The sequence below is a fragment of the Phoca vitulina genome, unplaced genomic scaffold, assembly GCF_004348235.1.
Source record: "Phoca vitulina isolate PV1807 unplaced genomic scaffold, GSC_HSeal_1.0 scaffold6, whole genome shotgun sequence".
NCBI lineage: Eukaryota > Metazoa > Chordata > Mammalia > Carnivora > Phocidae > Phoca > Phoca vitulina.
This window is the reverse complement of record NW_022589709.1, coordinates 30,774,604-30,797,910: the sequence shown is the minus strand read 5'-3', so window position 1 is coordinate 30,797,910 and position 23,307 is coordinate 30,774,604. Positions and strand designations below refer to the sequence as shown.

Below are 23,307 nucleotides of genomic sequence, written 5' to 3'. Positions count from 1 at the left end.
TAAACAGACAGTAGCCACACTTGTGGTGAGCATAGCATAATGTATAAACCTGTTGAATCACTATGTTGAACACCTGAAATAATTTAACATACGTGTCAACTATACTTAAATAAATAAATAATATAATAGGTAGGTCCAAAATAAAACTGAAGTAAATAAAACGGAACAACATGAATCCAAAATTTATTGCATAATACCAAAGTTTCACATGATTTTGATTATCCAAAACACATATTCTCTCTCTTTCTCAAACACACACACACATATACACACACACTATGCTTGTCACTAATGAGAAAACACTCAAAACTACATGAAACCAGAGAGGGAGACAAACCATAAGAGACTCTTAATCTCAGGAAACAAACTGAAGGTTGGTGGAGTGGTGGTGGGGGTGGGAGGGATGGGGTGGCTGGGTGACAGACATTGGGGAGGGTATGTGCTATGGTGAGCACTGTGAATTGTGTAAGACTGATGAATCACAGACCTGTACCCCTGAAACAAATAATAGATTATATGTTTAAAAAAAAGAGAGAGAGAAGATAGTAGGAAGGGAAAAATGAAGGGGGGGAAACCGGAGGGGGAGATGAACCATGAGAGACTATGGACTCTGAGAAACAAACTGAGGGTTCTAGAGGGGCGGGGGTGGGGGGATGGGTTAGCCTGGTGATGGGTATTAAAGAGGGTAGGTATTGAATGGAGCACTGGGTGTTATACGCAAACAATGAATCATGGAACCCTACATCAAAAACTAATGATGCAATGTATGGTGATTAACATAACATAATAAAATTAAAAAAAAGAAACTACAGATTATAAAACTCTATAAGTTGAAGTTTTATGTATTGTTTAAAAAAACAAATACATATATATGTGTATATATATATATTTCATGCTCAAAATCACTCAGGTAGTATTACAGCTGGAACATGAGTCCAACTCTTCAAATTCCCAGTATATCACATTTCCCATCTATACTCCAGATTTTTAACATATTTTTTTTTATTTTTTTAAAGTAAAAATTGGTTTTGTTCCCAATTTAAAAACAGCATTTGTGTTCGCTGCATGGGGAAATGCATACACGTGCGCGCGCGCGCGCACACACACACACACACACACACACACACACTATCACTACCAAAAACAGAAGTTAAGCTAATTCAAACATAAAACACTTTTAAGTCTCTGTCTAAAAGATAATCACTGTTAACATTTTGTACCATACTGACTGCAAACATTCTAAAAAAAAATTTCCAGTAACGGCATAAGTCAATATACCGAAAAGATTGCATTCTGTGGTTCCAAGAATTTCGGTGGATGCCAGTTAAGTAGATATGGGAAGTGGAAGGTCTTATCTCTTAGAAAAATGTCAGGGTCCTTTCCCCAAAACTATACTAAATGATGTTGATGTAAAACAACTTCTCTCCCTTCTGATAATACTCGTATTTACTGGTTCTTCTTTATTCTCTATGTACCATGACTTCCCAAGGCCCTGACCTCATCACATTTACAAAAATCCATATGAATCATTAAAACTTCATTTTGTTTTTCCTTTGCTAAGAAGTGATACTTTTCTCCTGATTTTGAGGCTTAACATTTGCTCACATCAGGAGGAGAGGCAACACTCCTGGACCAAAGGAAACAAAAGCCAGATTACAGGATGCGATATTAAGGGGAAAATGTTATTTCTACAAATTGACTGATGAGAAGGAAATTTATTAAAAACATGGCAACCAGAAGGAAAAAAATTGAAACAACAGTGCAAGTTGACAGGATCTATTCCAAAGGTGTCTTTTGAATCATAAGAAAATAGAGTCATAGAGTTTCAGAGCCAGAAAGAAATTTATGAGACCATCTAGTTCAACAGCCTCATTTGGCATATTGGGAATGTGAAACCCAAAGTGATTTACATTACTTGTTCAAAGTTACACAGCTATATTTAGTGCCAATGTCAGCAGGAGGATCCAGGTTTCTGAACTCTCAAATGAGTATTATTTCAATTATACTTCATGGGAGAAAACGTAACTGCTTAGCAACAATGACCATTTAACTGCAAATATTTACATCTTCTGTGTACCTAGGTCACAGATATAATTTTCACACCATGAATATACTACAAAGACATTAATCCTAAAACATCGGAGGGAAGAAAGATTACATTTATTGAATAAATAATTTGTACTTGGGTTTATACTAGTCAATTTCATACATCTCATTTTATTTCTATACCCACAAAAAATAGAAGGTAAGGAGTATTTTCTTCATATTAAATGTGAAGAAACCATGGCTTGGAGAAGTAAATAAATCACTTAAGATTGAATATATATATTAAATGGAAAAGCTGGAACTTGAAATCAGATATACTTGACTTAAAGATTTATCTCGCTTCATTGAGGTGTTAATTCCCTTGAAACAAAAGGTCTCAGTCTCCTCCTCACTTATCTGACCTTAGAATATTTTGGCATACTTTTGGCACACAATAAGTAGATTTTTTTTTAAAGATGTTATTTATTTATTTGGGAGAGAGAGAGAGACAGAGTGGGGGGGGCAAAGGAGAGGGAGAGATATCTCAAACAGACTCTATGCTGAGTGACAGAAGGCTCAATACCAGGACCCCAAGATCATGACTTGAGCCAAAATTAAGAGTCAGACGCTTAAGTGATCGAGCCACTTGGGTCCCCCAATAAGTAGATACTAAAAGAAAAGAATTTCCCATAATACGGTCCGTAAATCACAACTGGAGAAATTGCTCAACACTATAAAGTCAGTGTTTATTTTATTTTATATTTCTTGATTTTTTTAATTGTTTTTCCGATTTTATTAAGATATAGTTGACACATAATATTGTGTAGGTTGAAGGTATACAACATGATGATTTGATATACATGTATATATTGTGAAATAATTGCCAGAACAGGGATTATTAATATATCCTCACCTCACATAGCTACTACTATGTGTGTGTGGTTTTATGCGTTGTTTGATTTGTTTTTTTAGCCTACTTTGAAGAATGGCTGGTGCCTTGTGGAAATATCAGACATTATAATGGCATCCCTATTCTATTTTACATGCTAAGTCATCAAAATTTGAAATGTACCCTAATAAAGACAATCTCTCACTGGTCTTCATATTTCAGAGTAAACATACAACTAAAAACCTCTTAATCTAGTACAGCATAAACTATTATTTCTAATTGAAAAATATAAGTGTTTCCAATCTTTATTTAAAAATAAAATATTAAACTTTGAGAAGGAGAGGAAAAAGCTCTATTGTTGCTTCCTTCCCTAACCTACTGTGTATACTCAGGAAAGTCACTCCAACTCTCTATTCTATGAAAAAATAGAGGTTGTTAAACTAAGCCTAACTAACTCAGAGGAACCAATGGGAACCAGTTAGGTTTCTTCAAGATTCATTTTCTGCCAAAATGACATCCAAAAACTGTCACATTTAAAATGGAGCACATTCGTGTTTATTATCATTTGCCTTTTCCATCTATTATACAATTGATATCATTCCTTTATTTTCTTCATTTGCCTTCTACTCTATCCTTACACTGTCACCATCTTACTTTGCCCCTCATCATCTCCACCTTTAGACTGCTTTCAGTAGTACCATTTTTATCCCTCTCTAACTTACCTATCACCAGAAATCTTCCTGAAATTTACATTTGGTCATGTCATTCCTCTACAGAGTGGCTTTACACACTGCCTGCAAAATGAAGCCCAATCTCCTTAGCCAGACACCACGGACCCTGTGTTACCTGTCTCTCAGCCTCCTTCTCCAGCTTCACCTGCTTTCATTGACCCATGCAACCTTCTATTCCAGCATGCTGAAACTGCCTGCAGGCCTGGAAAAGCCACCGTCTTCCATGCTTAGGGCCCTTTGTGCATAATGGATCCAGTTTGGACTTGGTCTCACTCTCTTTTCCCTCCATTCTATATTTACCTTCTCAGTCAACTCAAGTGCTTCTTCTCCCAGGAAGTCATCCTTGACTCTCCAGCTTATGTCTCCTCTCTGTCTCATTACCAGTGCTTACTTCTCTGTATAACTCTAATAAAGCAATTTGCACGTTATTAGTCATTACTTTATCTCCTTCACTAGACCACAGTCATTTCAAACTTAGAGACTTGCTTTTCATTTTTGTATCTCTAATTCCTGATAAATAGGTGGATAAAAGACTGATCCACTGAATAAATTATAAGAAAGATCAAAGCTATGCTATTTATCACTTGAAACAATAGGTACTGAAAAGTTTGTATTTAATTTTGGAGTAGATATTTTGGGCCTATGTCTATTTACAGATGAGTTTGTTTAAAAAATAACAAATACTGTAAACCCAAAACTGAAGCTTTATTTAGAAAAAATCTGTGGAAGGACTGATCAACTGACCATTTGCTAATGCTCAACTGATGTCAGGAAATGATAATCTCCACAACATTTTATGTTATTATGAATCATAGCATCTAAGCTTAGTTTATCATCTTACTCTGTCCTATGAGATGGATTTCATCACATTTTGCCTCCTCTAGTATCTTCCTTATTGAGTGCTCTTCCTCTTCTTTATCTTTGATTTATTTATTATCATGGTCCTTTTATCTGTTAATGTGCTTATGCTTCTATGCCTCTAAGTATATTCCCCTTCTGTTTATAACAACAATAAAACACCAACAAGAACAAACAAACCAACAAACTCTAAGGGCCTTTCTTGGACTATAGGATGCTATGTAAATTCTTAACAGGGTATAATGATTCTTCATCATGTAATTCCAACATACCTTGACATTTCTCCTTCCACATTGTTTCTCATTATGAACCTAATAGTAGAATGGTCCCAAACTCTATCTATTCCAAGACCATGGAAATTATTTGTCTTTATGCTTACTGGTCTCTTTGCCTTAGATTCCTCTTTTCCACTTGTTGAATGACAAATCATCCAGATGTACCATGATTTACTTACGTTTTTTTTGTCATGCTTACAAAATGCCTTGATACGTAAGCAATTGTTCGTTTTTGGATAGATTTCTATAACTGGAAATAGTGACTAAAGGAATACACTATTTATAAGGTTTGGTAGACATTATCAATCTGATTTTGGGAATAGTTGTATCAATTTACATAATTAAAAGCATTTCACAGGAGTGCCAATATCGACACAACTTTGTACTTAATATTAAGAGTTTTAAAAATCCTTGCTAGATTGATAGATGAGAAATTGTATCTGTTCAAAATAATGTGTTTTAGAGAATGGGGTAAGCATTTTAAGACAACATTTTAAAATTTAAAATAGTTAATCACTGTCATTTCCATTTAAAAAAATTATCTCTTCTAGATAAAATCTTTTTATACAAGGAATTATATGGTTGGGGAGAAAAAAGTTAGAGCCTCACTTCAGATCACAATCCATAATGAAGTCCATATTTGGTTTTAAATTAAATTTTAAAAATCATAAAAAATTATAAATATAATAAAATGGAATTTTGATTTTTACTTAGAACATAAATTTTATGATTAAAATCAATAGAAATCACAGAGGTAATTAGTTTTGTATAAGCTATAAAATTTCATAAATCCAAAATATGAATAAAATAGTAAGTAAAAATATGGTAGAAATTAAATGGAGCAAATATCGCATATGTAGTGGAACTATCCCTAAAATATTAAGTGGTTATTTTAATCAAAATGAATTTTTAAAAAGCTTTCTAATGCCTTGGACCTGGCTCACTACCAGAAACTTAACTGTTTGTAGTTAACATACTTGAGTTAAGGACAAACATATTTTCTGCCAGAGTGGAGAGGAAAGAATTAAGGCCATTTTCAGGAACACACAGAAAAGCAGAATTTTTTTTTTCTTTCCCAGAAAAGAGTTTATTTTGCTATGAGGAATTAGCATTCATAGAAGGTCAAGAGGATGATTTAAAGTTTGCCATAAATTACCCACTAGTAGAGAATCAAGAACTGATTGAGTTATAAAAATGCATTGTATCGGGGCGCCTGGGTGGCTCAGTCGTTAAGCGTCTGCCTTCAGCTCAGGTCATGATCCCGGGGTCCTGGGATCGAGCCCCGCATCGGGCTCCCTGCTCCACGGGAAGCCTGCTTCTCCCTCTCCCACTCCCCCTGCTTATGTTCCCTCTCTCGCTATGTCTCTCTCTGTCAAATAAATAAAATCTTTAAAAAAAAAAAAATTGCATTGTATCAGTCAAGGAAAGTCAATTCCTCCATCTTTTTCTTTTTTGAAACATACCAACCCTTTTCTTAGGAAGGTAGATCATTATAAAGTAAAACATTTTTATCTTATTGCTTTAGTTTCCTGAAGAAATATATATCTTCACTACAATTATTCCTAATATTATACAGTCAGATTTGACAGACACTCATATCTGAGAAGAGTTCCTGTTTCTTTGCATTCCATATTTTCTTTATGTAATTCAGTGTCAACTGTGTACATATTTGATAAATTTAGAGAAAGTATATCTTCTTGTTTATATCAGACAATGAGAATTTGCATTTCTAGTCAATGGCCATGGCTATTAGGAAATGCAGTGACAAATTTAATTTTCAACTACAACACTTAAACAAGATGCGCTTTAGTATCATTCATATTAAGCTTTACAGTTTATCCATCTCTCTACTATATTTCCCAACTGATACTTAGAATACCATTTTGAAATAATAGGCCTATATTATTATTATCACTGGACAGTGGAAATAATGATGTTTAGATATTTATCCAATATGATGCTTCTATTAATTACCAGGAACCCAGGTTTTTGACTCCCAATATCTAGGGCATTTCACTATACTACTCTTCATATTCTGTATTTTCTTTTTAAGTGTAAGGGTTTAAATGATCTTTACTTATATATGACTCCTCTTACATATTAATTTTGAAATTCAGTGTACAATAACATATGAACACAAACCACATTTTTCTTGAGTCCTACATTCTTTCATTCCATAAATAAATAGCATATACCTCAACATATCAATTTTGGCACTAAATCCTGAAGATACAGGCTAAATAAATTAAACATATTGGGACTTCCAGCTTGCCTAGAGCTTAGTGTCCACATATACTGAGATGTCCAATACATCTCCAACCTTAATACACATAAAAATCACCGGAGCACTGTGATCAAATGCCCATTCTGACTCAGCAGGTTTGGTACAAGTTCTGAGATTCTGTAGTTCTAACAGACTTCCAGGTGATGCCAACATTGGCAGATCAGAACTATAATTTGAGTAGCCAGATTTACTTATATAAATATATATACAAATATAGGTAGGTAGATAAGTTTAACTGATCCCTCATTGTTAGTTTTATATTTTTAGGAAAAAAAAATATGAACCAATAGGAAATTAGGAGTGAGTTGGTCAAGCATGGCAAGAACTAAGTATGATGATTAACAAAGGAGAAACCAAGCAAATAGAAGACAGTGATCTAAGCTGGAGGGAAGACGGGGACAGTATAAAACAGAGAAAAAGGAGGTATCAAGAAAAGAATAAATGAACAAAATTAAATTTGAAATTCCAACTAGCCCGAACAGAAAAAGTGTTTTATAGCTCTTAGTTAACCATTTCTGAATCACTTAAGTCATACTCATGATTCTTAGCATCTCTGTTTAAGCACAGTGAGGAGCTGCATATCATGGTCAAAAAAATAACAGTTGCCGGTTGCAACTGTTAATTAACTCCTCCCTCAGAGGCTTCCACCTACCGCCAAAGGTAGTACAGAGTGGGACCATATTTACTTCTATCAGACTGGACATATTCTCTCTTCTATGAAAAACCAGTAGGGATGGGTTGCCTGATATTTCCCTCAATCACTAGACAACCCAGAAACAGGAAAGAATGCACATTTTCCCACACCAAGGCGAGAAAATTACAGAAGATGGAATGAGGGTTTGTTCTCCACCATCTCTCATTATCAATATTAAGAAATAGCTGCATTTTTTTTGTCATTAGAAAATCACTATTGCTAAGCTCAAAATTCTTGAGTATAGACAGCACAAATATTAGAACGTACTGTTTTATAAATTCACATGGGAGTAAATTATCTGAAAAAATTGAAAAAATAACTTCAGAAAAATTTAAAAGCACTTTAAATATCGTTTTCCAGGGGTGCCTGGGTGGCTCAGTCGTTAAGCGTCTGCCTTCGGCTCAGGTCATGGTCCCAGAGTTCTGGGATCAAGTCCCGCATCGGGCTCCCTGCTCTGCCTGAAGCCTGCTTCTCCCCCTCCTACTCCCCGTTTGTGTTCCTTCTCTCGCAGTCTCTGTCAAATAAATAAATAAAATCTTAAAAAAATAATAATAAATATTGTTTTCCAAAATCCAAAACAATTTTTACCGCTTAATGTAAGATATACACTGTTCTAATGATTTTACTACACAAATTTAAAAAAAAAGATTTAAAAGATACTTTTAAACAAGTAGTTTTCTAAACCTATTTTCCTTTGTCTATGATTATATATAAATGATATATATATATATATGATATATACTGTCTTCTAAACTCTAAATTCTTGGAATTTTACAGCATACTTTTAGATACGTACATGTGGAATAAACAGAGCAGAGATTTTGTAATTATTCCTGACCCCACACAGACAGGCCTCCTGCAAGAAAGGATGTAAAGATCATCATTCTGTAATTGTGCTCCATTCATGACTTGCCCATGGTTGGCACTCATAAATGTTTGTAATGTAGTAAGTTACTAGTACTTTTGAGAAAAAATTTAATGTTTACCTTTTAACACATTTTCATTTTAAATGACAATAAGAATAATACAAAACAAAGGTGTTTCAATGGGTAGAATTGTAGTTAATGTGGCACTTGGATGGGAGAAGAATTTGAGAAAATCATTTGTGGAAGCCTCTAAATTTCCTGTTTCTATAAATACTGGTACAAAGGAATGTTTCACAATTTTAAAATCACATATATTTTTCCTTCTTTGATCTATGTACATCATTAAAATGATGTTAGAAGTGTAACAGTAGCCAACTGAATATTTGGAATGTGTTTTTATTAATTAATAAAATAAAGTTATTATTAGGCCTAAAATTGTACTTCCCTTTTCTTCAAAATGCCATAGATATAGATTTTATTTGAAGAGAAGACGAGCTTATCCCAGACAGGAAAAAAGAATATTGGAGATAAAATTATACATCGCACAGAACATTCTTTCTGTATAGATCCTGGCCTGTGCCAACTCTATGGATGCAGAGGCACATAAAAGGAAGTCATAGTTTCCTCTGGTTCCAACATAGCAGATTCAGAGAATTCAAAATGCCTATATCCGGAGAAATAGGTCTAATGAATAATATTAAAATAATATTTCCTTTCCTGCCATTTTTGACAATGTGGATTGAGCTTGAGGGTATTATGCTGAGTGAAGTCAGAGAAACACAAATACTGTATGGTATCACTTACATGTGGAATCAACAGATCAACAACAGATGTGGAATCTGTTATTTAAGTACATTTTCCTGTTATTTAAGAATATATTTTACCAATAAATTCAGTATTTAGTCAGTCATTAGTGAATCAAAACTAGGCTTTAACTTCTTTTTCTTTTTTTTTTTTTTTACTTTAAACATCATATTGACCAGGGCTTTTAATTTGTGTACTATCCCACTGAAGCCAGCATTTAATTTAATCGATTAATTGATGATACAAACTGCCACCTAAAGGAGTATCTCTTTTAGGAGAGGAAATGCATGACAATGTGTGTGTGTGTGTTTGTATTTATGAATAGCTACCATTATATGTGTAAACATACAAATAGGCACTTTTCACAGGCTAATTTTAAAATACTTACGTGGGGCATTAAAAATAGCATTCTCCAAAATCATACTTCACAGCACAATAATGCCACATATATATGCCATGCCCTCCTCCCCCAATAGAATAACTGCTTGGAACAATAGATACCTGTTGGCATATAATAATGCACCGGTACATAATGAAGCAAAAAAGATAACATTTTATTCCTATAAAGTCCTTTTGAAAAAACTAAAGATGAAGTTTAAAATTTAATTAATGTCAAATGAAGATTTTGTCTAAAAATAATGCTTTGGTTTATTAAGTTAGAGGTCAAGTTGAATGTAATACCTAGATGAACCTGATCCTTGAGGGGTCACAAAACTAATTAGTGCCTTCTGCAAGCAGACCAGGCATAATTTAGCTCTCTCTTAACAAACTTACTAACAGGAGAAGTGGGAAACAAACAACCTGGGAACACAGGCTATACATGCAATCAAATAACAAAAACTATATTTAGATATGCAGATACACATGCAGTACATTTCTAGGAAGGTGAGAACCTTGAAAGATTCTGAAGATTGTTACCAAAATTTGTAACAACTTCAACCAGTTTGATATGGGTGGGAAACTATTTCAAGGAGTAAGGCTCTGATGGAGTTTTTAAGAAAAAGTCCTTCATGGTGTTCTAGGGTAAAAGAGACATGTGTACAATAAGGAATGGCCAAACATACTTGGGGAAGGAAAACGTATTTAAGACATAGATGATGAGGCAGAATTCCATGAGGAAGAGAAGAGCTTTAGGAAGGACTGAAGTTTGGTATAATGATATGTCATTGAAACTATTGTGTCCATGAGACTCAAATGAATGAACTCCCCAAATAGCTATTATACAACCAAGATTATTTTCCTATAGAGATTATTTGTTTCTAATCATAAGTGGACTCTTGCTAAAGTTTTCCTCATAAAATCAGAAGCCTTATCCTAAAATCAGAAATATTTCCCTAGTACATACTTTAATCTAGAATATTCCAACTTCTATTTTTGGAAGCTAGTAAAAAATAGGAGGAAAATAAAACAAAAGTAATTATGATGATAATTTTCATGTCTTCATCAGGATGATTATCCTCATTTTTTATACTTCTTGGTAACTCCATAATACAGCTGTAAACTTAAAGGATCAGTCGTTATTTTGTTCTTGTTAAATAAGCTTCAAAAATAATCATAGCTTAGTAAAGTATAAATAACCTCTTGAAGTTCTATTCCTAAAAACACTCCACCATTTGCAAATGCTCAAACACCAGTAAGTGACTTGCAACAGTAGATAATAAAGTTCTGGAGATATAATGCACAACATAGTGACTATAGTGAATAATACTCTACTATAGATTTTAAAGTTGCTAAAATGCTAGGTCTTAATTGTTCTTACTATAAGAAAGAAGTGGTAATTACGTGAATTGACAGAAGTGTTAAGACTACAGTCTTAATTTCAGAATCAGAAGTGGGGCTGAACCCGGTAAGTTATATAGATCCCAGGGTTAAAGCTTAAAGCGATGTAAGAACAAGGAGTCAGTCACGTGTAGATCCTGTATTAACAAACTTGAAAATTCTCTTCTTTACACTGCAACAATTTCCACTTCTGCTGTAAAATCTTTACTTCATTTTTCCTGACCTCTGATTTTTAGCCTCTTCAGAAATTCTACAAGCCTCAGTTTTTCTTTCTTTTTTCTTCTTCTTCTTCTTTTTTTTTTTTTTTGATAAGATCATCTTATCAGAGAGAGAGAGAGAGCACAAGCAGGGGGAGTGGCAGGCAGAGGGAGAAGCAGGCTCCCCTCTGAGCAGAGAGCCCAATGCATGACTCAACCCCAGGACCCTGGGATCATGACCTGAACCAAAGGCAGACGCTTAACTGACTGAGCCACCCAGGCGCCCTAGCCTTAGTTTTCTTTCACAACCATCTTCACACAGATTTCAATGTTCGGAGCTCATTACCTCCATTTCCATTGTCATTCCCTAATTAAATATTTTTACCTCCTCTTTGGACACAATTTTGTTTGCGTATCTACATGTTGACAGAGTTCCCCCCCCAACTCAGTCCAATCAATATAATAGTTCAGGTTTTTAAAGGCTCAACTGATGTATAATCAATCTCTGATCCTGCACCCAGTTGAGAAAAGGTAAAATAATAAAGTGTTTGTAGTTATATTCACTGTTATGAAATGTATTCACCTGATAGTGTTCTATTATAATTTTCATGGCTATTATTGTTTTATGAAAAAAATATTGCCTATTTATGATTAATACTTATTAATTACATTTATTTTTTAAGACTGTATTTCAAAAAAAATTCTTTCAAGATCTATACTTTCACAGGCTGAATTCCAGCATAACCTCAAGACTCCAGGTAATCAACATAGCAAATCAGTATACTTTCCTAGCTATCTTTTTTTTTTACAAAACTGCAAATAGTTTATAAATCTTTATCTCTCCAAACAATGGTGCCTTTTATCTCTTAAAATCCTTCTGGAGGCTCTGCCCCAGGCCCTCAGGGTCAGTACCTTACAGATCACCTTTAGGACTGAAAAGCTCCACTGGAAAAAAACAGGCGTTCTATGAGTTTTAAGTTTTACTCACATGTTAATGAGATATTTTGTTAGAACAAATACTACTTATTGTGTATATATCAAGCACTAAGGCAGGTTTATTTTTAATTCTCTGATTTTTCAAAGTAGGTATTTTTATCTTCTTTTAATAGTTGAGCAAACTGGGTTTTAGGCAGATTAATGGACTCACCTACAACCACAAAATTAAGAGTTTGTATTTTAACAGTGATCTGCCTGATTTAAAAACTCAATCCCAACTTGCATTCCCACCAACAGTGTAGGAGGGTTCCCCTTTCTCTGCATCCCCGGAGGTTCCTCAAAAAGTCGAAAATAGAGCTACCATACGATCCAGCAATTGCACTACTGGGTATTTACCCCAAAGATATAAATGTAGGGATCCAAAGGGGTACATGCACCCCGATGTTTATAGCAGCAATGTCCACAATAGCCAAACAGTGGAAAGAGCCAAGATGTCCACTGACAGATGAATGGATAAAGAAGATGTGGTATATATACACAATGGAATATTATGCAGCTATCAAAAGGAATGAAGTCTTGTCATTTGCAACGACGTGGATGGAACTGGAGGGTATTATGCTGAGCAAAATAAGTCAATCAGAGAAAGACATGTATCATATGATCTCACCGATATGAGGAATTCTTAATCTCAGGAAACAAACTGAGGGTTGCTGGAGTGGTGGGGGGGTGGGAGGGATGGGGTGGCTGGGTGATAGACATTGGGGACGGTATGTGCTATGGTGAGCGCTGTGAATTGTGTAAGACTGTTGAATCACAGATCTGTACCTCTGAAACAAATAATACATTATATGTTAAAAAAAATAAAAGAAGATAGCAGGAGGGGAAGAATGAAGGTGGGGAATTGGAGGGGGAGACGAACCATGAGAGACTATGGACTCTGAAAACAAACTGAGGGTTCTAGAGGGGAGGGGGGTAGGGGGAGGGGTTAGCCTGGTGATGGGTATTAAAGAGGGCATGTATTGAATGGAGCACTGGGTGTTATACGCAAACAATGAATCATGGAACACTACATCAAAAACTAATGATATAATGTATGCTGATTAACATAACATAAAAAAAAAAAAAAAAGCTCAATCCCATTTTACTGTGGTGGCTCTTAACCAGTACTGTATATTTCAATTGCCTGGGGGAAACGTTTAAAACTGAAACTTACTTAAATTAAGTTTTAATCAGAGAAATACATATATACAATTAAGAAAAACCAAAATAATACTGTTAGACTGGTAGTGAAAGACAGCAATCCTCCACCTTTTCTCCACCCATCTCTGACTTCTTTCTCCAGAGACAACCACTTCTTTCTTAGCTTTTTAAATAATGTGTTGATACTGCTTTACTGACCTCTCTATATTAGATCTTGACTGATTTTTCCCCATTACACACACCTCTCTCCTCTCCAATCCCCTCAATATTACACAATCATTTTTTGTTGTATTAGTATTCAGTTTTACATAATTATGACTGACTTTATATGACTAGTATTATTCGCAATAGAAGAATGCAGTGTAGTTCCTGAAAAACTTTGAATTTTCCTGTTTCATAATGGATTTATTTCCTTAATTTTTAAAAAATTTGCAGACCACCAATTCATCCTCAGACTCTGAAAAACTAAAAATCTCGCTATCTTTACACTGAACTATTTCATATTTCAACATACATACTTCATTCATTCAGCAAATTTTCCTGAAGAACTAAAAAAAGCCAAAAAAAAATGTCCAGATGCATGAATTGGAAATGAAAAACTAGTATCTATGATTTCATCACAATCCCATTTCTATTGCTGTTTCTTTCAGTTAATCTAAAGTTAACCAAACACATGACTCATCAAACATCTGCTGACCATCAATGAAAAACAGGTATGTTTAATTATGTGAGAAAACTCAAAAACTAAAATATACTAACATACATAAATACCACATAAAAGAATAATGCAGAGAATTTGGTGCAAGGTATCAAATGTAAATTTATGTATATACTTTTTAAAAACTTGCTTTATGAACTTGTTATATTCTTAGAATCTGCTAAATAATTGTCATTAAAAGGGTAAAATTACTTACATCTATTACATCATTACATAGAAATGTTCATAATCTTTATGAATAAATGAATATAATTTATTGTATATAAAAAGGATTGCAAATATAATCAATTAAGTGGATTAAATAAATTAATCCATTCACTAATATAAAAATTAACTATTAATTAACTAATAATTAACTATTAACTGTATTATTGAATGAATTAATTAATATTAAATTAATGGACATAAAGAAAAACTATTAATAAAAGTCATTTTCCTGTGTATTAAATCTAATAGAATTGTCATTTGGCAAAAACAAAACAAAACAAAACAAAACAAAAAAAAACCTGGTGTGAATCCTACTGCTATAATAAAATCACCTTTCCTTTCAATGATACTATAATTTTAATTTTATATCCCAGGGTATATGTTAATTTGGACACCACACAGAAAAACATATCATAAATAAATATTTGAGCTTTCGGTAATCCTTAATGTTAATATTAGCCTTACACATTTCTGTCAGTTTTCTACACCTCAGTAAAACATCTTGGAAAAAATTACAATCTTTAGGAACAGAAGAAAGCTCACCTTATTACAAAATTGTGACTGTCAATCTCCTTTCCACATTCACTATCTAGCAGAATGCCAGAATTTCCAACAACTGCACAGGTCTTAAATCTGCGATTTTTCATTGGTGAAACTTCAGGTAGGAGGCTGTGGAGATCCTGAGAAATATTTAGTGTCCGACGCCTGTCTAGCACATAGTGTATGACATCACCAGGCTTAAAACTGCTCTTGACCACTGAGACATCTCTTTCTGCATCTAGGAAACGAAGAATGTTCTTCCTATATGGAAATACAAGCAAAGTTTTCCATTAATGACAACATATCCAAGAACTGGTGATATCATGTACAAAGTAACATATGATAAAATGTAAATTGGTACACTATGAATCTTAAATTGTCAGGTGGTAATTAAACCAACCAATTAAGTAGATTCTATTGATATTGAATTTGTTCTTAAAAAAATCATTTGCTTATAGTTTCTCAATGGTTTGGTAAATAAATATAGTATATACATCTATTTATAGAGTGAAAAAAGATACAGAAAATTTAGTTTATTCTGGTGCAGCCACTGTGGAAAACAGTATGGAGGTTCCTCAAAAAATGAAAAAAATAACTACTTTACTATCCAGCAATTGCACTACTAGGTATTTACCCAAAGGATACAAAAATACTTACTCAAAGGGGCACATACACCCCACTGTTTATAGACACTGTCACCGATAGCCAAATTATGGAAAGAGCCCAGATGTCCATCCACTGATAAATGGATAAAGAATAAAGAAGATGTGATAGATACACTCAGCCATCAAAAAGAATAAAATCTTGCCATTTGCAACAAGGTGGATGGAGCTAGAGTATATTATGCTAAGCAAAATCAGTCAGAGAAAGACAAATACCATATGATTTCACTCATATGTGGAATTTAAGAAACAAAACAGATGAACATAGGGGAAGGGGGAAAAAAAAGAGGGAGGCAAACCCATAAGAGAATCTTAACTATATAGAACAAACTGAGGGTTGCTGGAGGGGAGGTGGGCAGGGAGATGGGCTAAATGGGTGATGGGTATTAAAAGAGGGCACTTGTGATGAGCACTGGGTGTTACATATAAGTGATGAATCACTAGATTCTACTCCTGAAACCAATATTACACTATATGTTAACTAAAGACAATTTAAATAAAAACTTGAAGAAAAAAATAAGAAAAATTAGTTTATTAAATAAAATGAAAATACCATGACTTGACTTTGCATAACTAGATATTCTGCTAGCTTTAATTAATTCTCTATAGTCATTTTGTTTTGTTCAGTGTTGTCTAGTTAAGGTAAATAGAAATAAAATGGTTTGGAATTATATCTTACTTAATTCTATGAAAAGGATTAAACTTCCCAATAAATTTATATACATTAATCCAAATCATGTGTATATTACAATTATTTGAAGAAGAATAAAACTATAGTATATGAAAGCCCTTTGAAGCTCAAGAATCCAGGAAGAAAAATGGGTATGTTAGAGGAAAAAATGGATAGATAGAACACCACACTATGCCCGGCAGAGACAGCTAATTGTTCCTTAGTGTTCTTCCTTCCAGTTTTCCTTTTAGTATTTGAATCTTCTAAGTTTTACTCAGGCACATGACTCCTCAGCTAGAAAATTTGCAAGTTTCCAAACTCAAGTGCAGCTGGTTTTGGTCATGTGAGTTTTCTTACGTGGGATATGAGTGGATAATGTGCATGGATATACAAGAGAGAAATAAACTTCCAACATGTTTGATCCATTGTATTTTAAGATAGCACTCTTTTTTGATGGAAGCTTAGCCTATCCCATACATAATAAAGAAACTGATAACAGATGTGAGATGCTGTATAAACAAATATGTAAATGCTAAGTTAGATGATGGAAAATGAAAATAAAGCTATAGCTGGCTGGAAAGCTAGCGACCTTGGCATGATATAGCAAAGCACCTAATAAAATGATGGTCTGCAATAATTTTGGAGTCAAATCCTATATCTAATAAGCCTGTTGCTCTTGGAGAAATGGTTAAAAAGAGTTTCTATGCTGTTTTATGTTAGTTGCTCCTTCTAGCAAGGCAATAGAAGATGCAAAGTCAGGCATGAGATAGCCAAGTTGCAAGCTCAGAAGGAAAGGAATATCTCTGGCAATGACCTGTATGTAAACTGTGTGAAAGTCTGGAAATTCGGACCTCCAAAATGTTTCTAATACCCCACTTAGCAAGAGATACAACTGTAGATCAGAGCCATCCCAGGAACAAGAGTCATCCTTCCTACGTAAGTTTATAGATTCAAATGAGTTAGGAGGGAAATTAAGGGAAAGAGGGTTAGGCTAGAATAGAGGAGACTCAGAGGCTGAAGAACTGTTCAGAAGAAACCTTTGGGTGCAGTTATTTATACCAGTAATTAAGTACAAGGAAATGGCCCAGGAGCCTACTAAGTTTGTGAGGGAAATATATGGCCAAAGAAACTATAAGCCTTCCTACAGAAATCTGACTTCACCTCATCCTCAAGCTACCAAACATATACCAGCTAGAAGCAATCTGAGAAAGCTCTCTCCAGACTGGAGATTGGATATTAGTTACTGAAGTGCTCTTATTGTGAGCTTGTATTTTCAGAGTGCTAAAAACAATACCATTATTATAACATTTAAGATATGACAGACATGTTTTCCTTTGGTGCTATTACTGTTTAAGCTCTACCGCATTCATAAATGCTATTACTGAGCACAATATGACCTACTCCCATTACTCCACCAAAAGGGCAATTCTCCCAATCACACTTACAAGCCAGAAGCATGACTAGCAAGAAGGGATGGAAAATAACTTAAATCTTTATTTTTGTTTAATTTTGGTTTGCTTTAAATAGGTCCCAGTTTAATGTGTAGTCTTATTAGAAAACCAGTTGACTGAAAACTTTGTTTGACCAGGTTTGATACACAAGGGATATGTTCATTAACTCTCTGGAAAAGAAAATATTTATTGAATTTTTTTCTTCAATCAGAATATCAGGTTCGTAAGTAGAATTTATAGATGAAAATCTGTATAAATGCCCTACAAATGAAACTTAAAAATTAATAGTAATGCTATCAGGCACCATAACAGTTCATATTAACAAAGTACAGATTACATATGAAGACAATTGCCAGAGAAATCAGCAACTTTTGGGTGTGTGAACTGCAGAAAACTGACAAGTCTCTCCTTATGTTAAGCACATATAATTCTTTGCAAAAGTTATCTAGCACCAAGAACAGCAATCCATAGAAACTTTTGTACATACTTATTAACTACCACTTGTTTGTTTGGGGAAAAAATGTAGTAATGCCTGACACCTGTATTTCAAAAAAAATCTCATTTCCTGTGGAAATGACAAGGCTGGCTCTAAAATAAAAGCTGCACGGATGTGGTCAAATCGCCAAACTAGCTGGTATTATAATTTTCCTTTGAACATAGTTTAAAGGTAGTGTTATAGATACTTGAAGATGTAACTCACAAGTAGTGAAATGTTTCCAAGTGTGATGTGAATAGACCAGATATCCAGATTTGAAAGAAGACTTCTTAACTTGGAAATCCAAAAGGGGAAAACACCTTTATTCACGAAACAAGCTAACACTCAAATGCTTGTCAACTGATAGTACAAGGGACTTTCCAATAACAGAACCTTTGCTGTGTTATAGAAATTTAACAACAAAATATTTTAAACATAGGTCTTTTACATTCCTGAGTATAATAGAACATCTTTAATTTGTTCACTCTTAGCAAAAATTGATATAAAAAAGTGGACAATGAGTTCAGCGAAATTTCAGGGGTGCCTGTGTGGCTCAGTTGGTTAAGCGTCTGCCTTGGGCTCAGGTCATGACACCAGGGTCCTGAGATTGAGCCCTGTGTAGGGTTCCCTACTTAGTGGGGAGCCTGCTTCTCCCTCTCCCTCTGCCCCTCCCTGGGCTTGTGCTCTCTTTCTCTCTCAAATAAATAAATAAAATCTTTAAAGAAAAAAAAAAGTTCAGCGAAATTTCAAAAGATACCACATTGCCTAACTCTTGAGATAAACGGCATAATTATTAAACTCAGATAATACTATGTGTTCTTCCAAAACTGTTTTATAGGCTCAACAATTGTTTATTCTGTTAGAGCAGTATTTACGTTTTTAAACTGAAAGAAGGGTGAAAGGAAACCTTGAATGTCTCCAGTAAATTCTTTTTCTTATATTGAACTAAACGTTTAGTTTCCATCTTAGGGCTTACATCTATGCATGGAAAATTATTTGAGCTAAGATTCCTGGTGTAGGATTCAAGAAAAACTGAAAATAATTACTCTGAGTGAGCAGTATTGTGGCTTCAATGCTTAATATTTTTTTTTGGAAACAGTAAGGAAAGGTTAGGGTTTTTTTTTCCTCTCTAGCAAGCTGTAGGCATTTTTTATTTTATTTTTTATTTTTTTTAAGACTTTTAGTTATTGAAAGAGATAGAGAGAGAGCATGCGCACAAGTGTGGCAGGTGGGGAGAGAAGAGGGAGAGGGACAAGCAGATTTTTTTCTGAGCACAGAGCCGGACTTGGGCCAGATCCTAGGGACCCTGGGATCATGACCTGAGCCCAAGGCAGACATTTAACCAACTGAGCCACCCAGGCACCACTAGGCATTTTTTAGATTATAGATGTAATGGACTATAAAAAGTTCTGTGGATTTGCTAAGTCTAGTTGTTATTCACACTGTAAATATATGAAAAAAAGAAAACTAGTGCTTAAATATAATTAAATGTCATTGGAAGCATGAAAAACTCTTACAGTGAACTGAACAATATTTTCAGTATCACCAAGAACATATATGCTTTTGCTCAGATAATTGACATAAATGAAGAGAGCAGATTAAACAAAATTATTTCAGAATGAGAGAGATAGAAAGGAAATTCAGTTTAACTTCTGGGTTCTAAAGAAACATGAATTGGGGAGCCTGGGTAGCTCAGTCGTTAAGCGTCTGCCTTCGGCTCAGGTCATGATCACAGGGTCCTGGGATCAAGCCCGCATTGGGCTCCCTGCTCCGCGGGAGGCCTCCTTCTCCCTCTCCCACTCCCCCTCGCTATGTCTCTCTCTGTCAAATAAATAAATAAAATCTTTAAAAAAATAAAAAAAAAGAAAGAAACATGAATCAACAAAAGCTAAGTTTAATATGCAGGCTGTCTCAATACTAGTTTTCCTGATAGGTGATCAAGTCATTACCAGATATTTAAAGCAGGGGTTGTGTTTTCTGTGTTTGACTGCAAAGAGCAACAACAAAAAAGATCCCTTATAGGTCTTTAACTGTCATTTTGTGGGCATAATTAACTTTTGAAACCCTATTAATAAGCAAAAACCTAAATTCAGCAACTGTCTTAATGTTAAAGATAACTGAAAGAATCTAAAAATACGTTTCACTTTCAGTGAGACTAAAAATCTTAGTCATAAAGATTATTTTTTGTTAGGCAATGCTGGTTTAAACTGAAAGGCTGGTTGAGACTGTTCAACGGACAGGAATAGATTTTATACAGAAACTTTTCAACTGAATTTTCAACTAGAACTTCCCTTTCAACATCACACATCCCTTGAAATAGCAGCTGCAGAGTTCCAGAGAATTAATTTACTAAACATTGTTTTCACTTGTGAAATGTTAAATATAGCTAACCTATCACCAGGTGCCACTCTTTCTTCTCTGTAGGTTTCTTGTCAACAACAAGCATACGTGCTGTGGCAACTAAAATTTAATCTAAATGACACTGTTGACTCCATCAGCGAGTATTGTTAAGACAAATCTTACAGCTGGAATGCATCACAAGTTGAGAAGCAAATTAGGTTATGATACATGTATTAGGAATCAGTTTTTGCAAACTTTGGACTTCAGACAAAAATCACCAAATCAATTCAATTGTTACTAACGTGGTTTACTAAAAAGAAATTTAAAAAGGTTTAAGAAGTGCCGAGTGTTTCATTATGCCTACAAAAAAGCAGAGAGAACACACAATTTTTTGTCTCAAAGATTATTTTGGCAAGGCAAGATTCTTCAAAGCACTGAAAGAACATAACCTGTAGCTTGTTAGGGCTTCTGAGCTTAGGGTCCCAGCTGTTATAGAAAGATATTCTAGTATCAAAGAAAAATCCTACGCAGCCAAATGAAAAGGCAAAATGGTCTCAAAATGCTTGAAGAAAAGCATTTTTTAGTTTAATTTACACCTCAGATGGCCATTTGATTATTTGACCCAGCATTTAGTAATATTGGATGAATACTATATATTATTATTTTGGAGCAAAAAAAACTCTCCATTGTGTGTACTGCATAAGGCTGCATTTTTATTTTTATTTTTATTTATTTATTTATTTTTTTTTAAGGCTGCATTTTTAGTATTAAAATAGAGTCTTCCAAGAAATTTGTTTCATGATAAGAGCTTTGGTTCTAGTTAGATAGGCCTAGCTTTGAAGCTTGACTCTGCCACTAACAAGTTGTATGACCTAAGATGTGCTCCTCTGGCTACTTACTGAACAGAGTAAGTAGAAGAATTGTATGTGGACCTTTCTCTAAAGTAAATCAATGCATGCAACAGCAAGTTCTTTTTGGTAGGTAAGCATATATAAATTTGCAGTTAAGTTTAGTTAACCTGCGAGTTTGATCTGTTTAAAAACCTTGACATCTGATGATATTAACTTGAAAATAGTCCTTCTAATTATGATGTGCCTTGATGAGTAGTTGAGCTCATATATCTCTATGCATCCACATCTGGTATTGTAATTCCTTAGGTTTCTATTCAGCATATGAAGAATGAGGGGAAAACAAAGAAAAGAAACAACCCAAAGATGGGGAAAAAAGGGTCAAGTCACAAGTGTTGGACATGACCAAAATACTCTCTTGGTACAATGTTTATAGATTTACTCACAAACATCTGATACATCTTAAATATGTCATTTCTTTTTTTTTTAAGATTTTATTTATTTATTTGACAGAGAGAGAGAAAGAGAGAGAGCACAAGCAGGGGGAGCAGGAGAGGGAGAAGCAGGCTCTTTGCGGAGCAGGGAGCCTGATATGGGGCTCATCAATCCCTGGACCCTGGGATCATGACCTGAACTGAAGACAGACGCTCAACTGACTGAACCACCAAGGAACCCCAAATATGTCATTTCCTAGCTTACAATAACAAAGAACAAACTACTACCAATAAAATCAAGTCCTTAACCAAGGTAATTATTTTAATTGTGAAGTTAGCTGTGGAATGGATAAACTCTTCTAAATCTTGATGAATTTCCAAAGCACCATGAAAGTGGAACCATCTCTCTCAAAAAACTCCCCAGGGGTACAGTTGTTTGATGAACATATATGAATTAACTCTTGCTGTGTTTATGAAAGTAGCAGAGTATATATAGGGTTGAAAAAATTAGTAATAAGAAAAAAATAATTTCTACAAATGTAGGGAAAAACAACTTATCATCAGTGACTGCTTCACATGTTAATACAAATAGATAAATAGTTTATTAGGAATGTTACAAGAGCATTATAAGTTTAATGAGATTTTTAAAATGAGAAAGATTTGTAAGCATGGTTTAATCATGTAAGATCAAAAATGATTAGTTGTAATATCTTAATCAAAACTTCAAAGTAGAATTTTAAAAACACTTGTAAAATATGCCCACACCCACTCACAGAAACCAAGTAATGTGGTTCTTCATAAATGTTACAGATGTGGGGAAGAAATAAAGAAAGATAATAATCCAAATTAGTTTATTGTTAGTTTCCAGTATGAAAAACAAGAGCTAAGCTAACAATAGGACATTTTCATATTCTAAATTTTTTATTACAGGTGTCAAGCTGATTAATACTCACAAATCACTAATGCTATAGGCAATTATAATTTTTATGAACTGTATCATGTTGTACAATAATAGTTTTACAAATTATTGTTTCCTTGTAAGGAAGTGACAACTTTGTATGTATTATTCAATGTTTGCTCAATTTTTTATTGTTTACTTCTTTATCTGTTAAGGAGAATCATACGAAAAGAGTACTAACATTTCATACGTAATATCATCTGTTATTTTTGAAAACGGATCACCTTCACAGATATGAATGCAATCTGCATTAATTTGTAAAATTGTAATACTCATTTGCTTGGCTCAATTTATATTTAATACCCTTAGCTTGAATATCTTAAAAATAGCAAAGTGTACCTCTGTAGCCTCATTTTTGTATAGATACTAGGAAGTATATATTACTTAAACTATTGCTAATTACTTTTTGAATTTACTTATTAGACTTTACCTTATCTGATATAATATTTAGATATATTAATTAAAC

The 23,307-nt window shown here is 34.1% G+C and overlaps 1 protein-coding gene across 1 annotated transcript in view; it reads right to left on the bottom strand.

Annotated features, from left to right (window-relative positions):
* Nucleotides 1–23,307, bottom strand: part of ST8SIA4 (ST8 alpha-N-acetyl-neuraminide alpha-2,8-sialyltransferase 4) — a 99,252-nt gene that overhangs the window by 67,123 nt on the left and 8,822 nt on the right. Inside the window, exon 3 of the mRNA XM_032403932.1 lies at nucleotides 15,007–15,264. Within this exon, the coding sequence (XP_032259823.1) occupies nucleotides 15,007–15,264 (258 nt within the window). The remainder of the gene's footprint in view (nucleotides 1–15,006; nucleotides 15,265–23,307) is intronic.